Source organism: Cryptomeria japonica, chromosome 8 (genome assembly GCF_030272615.1).
Source record: "Cryptomeria japonica chromosome 8, Sugi_1.0, whole genome shotgun sequence".
Classification (NCBI taxonomy): Eukaryota; Viridiplantae; Streptophyta; class Pinopsida; order Cupressales; family Cupressaceae; genus Cryptomeria; species Cryptomeria japonica.
Window position 1 is genome coordinate 164,294,415 of NC_081412.1, and position 4,087 is coordinate 164,298,501.

Sequence of the window (4,087 nt, forward strand, 5' to 3'; positions counted from 1 at the left end):
AAATACAAATCTTGAATGATTTTATCAAAGCTCACGTGTAAGAATAAGGTAAGAGCTAAACGATCAAACCCAAACTTTACACTAGATTGTGTCATTTTACAATATATACATGTATTAAAGCATTCTCTAAAAATAGCCATATAAAAAATTGTCATAGATATACAAAATTTACCATTATAATATCTTCTCAATAAAAAATAAAATACAACCAATAATACAATTTTTTTAATTTGTATGATTGATATAACTGAAAATAAACAACATGCAAATCTCCTTTTTGCTCACAATTTCACAATATTCTATCATAAATAATGTCACAATATTCTATACATTATAAATATCACAATCTAAACATTATTTCTCTCCTCACTATATATAATGAACTAAAAAATATAATACATGGACATTATTATTACCTAGTTGACTAGCAAACAAAACAACAATATTTATGTAGACCTAGGAAGTAGATGTAGATGAACCTTCATTGTTCCCTGAACCAGCCATATTTATACCTCTTGTATTGTCAAGAAAATGTGAGATGTCTATTGGTAATTGAGGAGTTTTAGATGTACCAAGAAATGAACCTCTGATTGTACTTAATCTATCAACTATCTCAGTCATATCAGGTCGCTCTTGAGGTGACTCCCTTGTGCAAAAGAGCCCAATTTGGATAAATTGAGTAAGGCATTCTATTACCATTGATGTCCCTGATTCATGAGCATCTATAAGCAAACAATTATCCACCACATCTGAGATTCTATTTGGAAAATGCATTTCTATCCATTTTTGTAGATTGATTTCTTCAGTGAACATTTCATCTGTTGGTCTCCTCCTTGTCAACAACTCTAGAATTAAAATTCCATAACTATATACATCTCCTTTTGTAGTAAGCTTTCCACCTATTCCATATTCTATAATAACAAATAAACAAGGATCAAAGGCTCTTAAGTCATTTGAAGAATTTGATGATGTATAAGATAAAGAAAACCAGCAAAATGCATAATGAAATAATGAGAAATATATACCTGGTGCAATGTAGCCAATAGATCCTTTAAGTGCATCTGTAGAAGTCAAAGAATCCACGGAATTGCCGAAAATAATATTGGAAAGGCCAAAATCTGCTATGTATGAAGTCATGTCATCTCCTAATAGGACATTATTGGGCTTGAGGTCGCAGTGAATCACTTGAACAAAGCAATAATGGTGAAGATATGTCATTCCTTCTGCTATCTCCATTGCTATCCTTATTCGATCTCTCAAATTTAATCTGCATCTACCGCCTTCTAAATGATACAACCATCTCTCTAAACTTCCATTTGACATGAATGGAAGAATTAAGGCTTTGAAATCAAGATTGGAGCATGCTGAAATTATTTTTATTACATTGCGATGTCGAACTCTCTTTAATGCATTGCATTCTCTGCTAAAACTTTGGCGAACATGTTGATCTTGCAACTTGAGAACTTTAACAGCAATATTTGTACCATTCTTTAGAATTCCTTTATAAACTGACCCAAAGCTACCAATTCCTAAAAGATTTTCGTCACTAAACCCACCAGTTGCATCTACGAGTTCTTCATATGAAATTTTTGGGGGCCATACATTGAGAGCAGGGGTACTGGAATGTCTACATAATCTATAAGAAAATGCTACCAATAGAAGAGACATGATCAAAATTGCAATGCCTACTATGACAGGAATAATCACCTTTTCGGGGACTGATGGCTGTTTGTGATTGGAATGAGAGCATGGTGGCAAGTTTATCCATCCACCACAGAGGCCAAGATTTCCCATAACTTCTGAGGCGTCGAGTGTTGCGAAAGCTCCTCCCTTTGGGACCTCTCCAGTCAACTTGTTTGAAGAGAGATTGAGATGTCGGAGCATTCTCATCTTTTTGAAAGTCACCGGTATCATACCTGACAAATTATTGCGAGAAAGATCCATGTACTGCAGATTTTGCAGATCTGCTAGTGATGCAGAGATTGGCCCCTCAAATTCATTCCAAGAAAGATTTAGATATTCCAAACCCTTGCAGCTTGCTAGTGCACTAGGAATGACACCCGAGAAATTGTTTTGAGAAAGATCTATAGCTAAAACCATAACCATTTTACTCATTTCCAAAATAGAACCTTGCAAGAAATTGCTGGAAACATTGAAATAAAACTCGAGATTTTGAAGACCTGCAACTTCAGGAGGTATGTTTCCTGTTAGTTTATTGTGGGAAAAGTCCACCGTCTCCAATGTCTGACATTTCCCTAAACTGGCAGGTATTTTGCCTGATAGTTGGTTGCGATAAAGAAAAAGGTCTCTTAATTGTGGAAGCTCGCCTAGACTATCTGGAATTCGTCCTGAAAGCATATTCTCACTGAGTGACACAAATCCAAGCCTTTTTGGTCGGCCAAAACTTTTTGGAATTCTTCCCTGCAAATAGTTTGTCGCCAGAGTTAATCTTTCCAGATTTGGAAGTTTGCCGAGTGCAGATGGAATGGTCCCATTGAATCGGTTTGCACTTAGATCTAATGTTGCCAGGTTTGTTAGGTTACCAATCTCATTTGGTATGTTTCCCCCAATTTCATTTGAGTCCAAAGTTAAATAAGAGAGTGAATTTGAAAGGCGACCAAATGAAGTGGGCAAGACACCTGTGAGATGATTAAATGACAATTGAAGATCTTCCAAGCTGGAGCAATTAGTTAACACTGTTAGAATAGGCAAACCACTGCTTCCACTCACAAATTGATTTCCCCACAAAAGTAACCGTCTCAGCTGCTTCATTTTACCAAATTCCAGGGGCACTGTGCCGCTCAGTTGGTTGTTCGCCAAAGCCAGGAGTTCCAGCTGACTCCAATTCCCCACTGAGCGGGATATTTCTCCACTGAGTTGATTTTGCCATAAATACACTATTTGCAACTCTGACAGCCTTCCAAACTCCCGTGGAACTGGGCCGTTTAAGTTGTTATCACAGAGCTCCAAAGTTTGGAGACGAGTGCAATTTGAAAGGGCAACGGGGATCAACCCTGTTAAGTTATTGATGCAAAGATCAAGCCAGTTTACCTGACTAAGCATACCCAACTCGGCAGGAATACTACCTTGGAGTGTATTTTCGGCCAAGTCAAGGATATTTAAAAAGGACATGTTTCCTAAGAAAGATGGGATAACACCTGTCAATTTGTTTCTTGCTAATCCTATGGCTTCTAAATTTGAAAGAAGACTAAACTCAGGTGGAATGCTTCCACTTAAATCGTTAAAAGACAACCGAAGCCTTCTCAAGCGAAATAGCCTTCCAAGCTGATATGGAATATGGCCGTGAAAGCTATTATTTTTGAGATCAAGTACTCTAAGGAAGGAAAGATTTCCGAGAAAGGGAGAGATGGGGCCAAATAATCCCATAGAAGTGAGATTCAAGGAAACCACACGCTGTCGACGAGAAGAGCAGGTAATGGCAGGCCAATTACAGAAGGTGTGATTGGTGTTCCAATGGAGTAAGGAATTATATGGATCAAGAGAGATAGCAGCTTTGAAAGCCATGAGAGCTGCTCCATCAGAGTGATTAGAAGACTCTGCCATATGAGGAGGCAGCAGAGAGAGAGAGAGAAAGAGTAGCAGAGGAAGCATCATCTTCATCTTCATTGTTAGAGTAGCAGAGGAAGTATGATCTTCATCTTCTATTTATAAATGGGAAAAAAATAGATTCCACCAATGAAAAGCAAGCCAATAAATTTTAAATAAATGTTTCAGCATAGACTATTCCTTATAGGAGAGTGTGCCGAGGAAAGATGTCTCAAGCTGTTCGTGCCTGAGAATTTCCCGTTGAATGATAATAGGGGGAATGGTAATTTAATTAGGGGGTCTTTTATTCATGCTACACGTGCAATGTTAAATTTTACAGTCCAATTTTTTAATATGTAAATATTTATTGTATATTTTACATTCTATTTTATATTATTGTATATTTTACATTCCATTTTTTAAAATCCGATTGCATCTTTGGAGGGCATGTTTTGCTTGAAGTTGAAGAGGAAGAACCCGATCTGCACTCTTGCTCCCACAAAACAAATTTTTGTGGCATTCTTCCTCTGACTCCATCCCA

The 4,087-nt window shown here is 37.1% G+C and overlaps 1 protein-coding gene across 1 annotated transcript; it reads right to left on the reverse strand.

Annotated features, from left to right (window-relative positions):
- Positions 1 to 401: 401 nt before the first annotated feature.
- LOC131857278 (putative leucine-rich repeat receptor-like serine/threonine-protein kinase At2g24130) lies at positions 402 to 3,620 on the reverse strand. Its single transcript, XM_059209541.1, has 2 exons — positions 1,026 to 3,620; positions 402 to 911 (listed from the first exon to the last, which is right to left on the reverse strand). The coding sequence occupies exons 1-2, from the start codon at positions 3,613 to 3,615 to the stop codon at positions 457 to 459; spliced, it is 3,045 nt and encodes a 1,014-aa protein (XP_059065524.1). The 5' UTR covers positions 3,616 to 3,620; the 3' UTR covers positions 402 to 456.
- Positions 3,621 to 4,087: the final 467 nt, after the last annotated feature.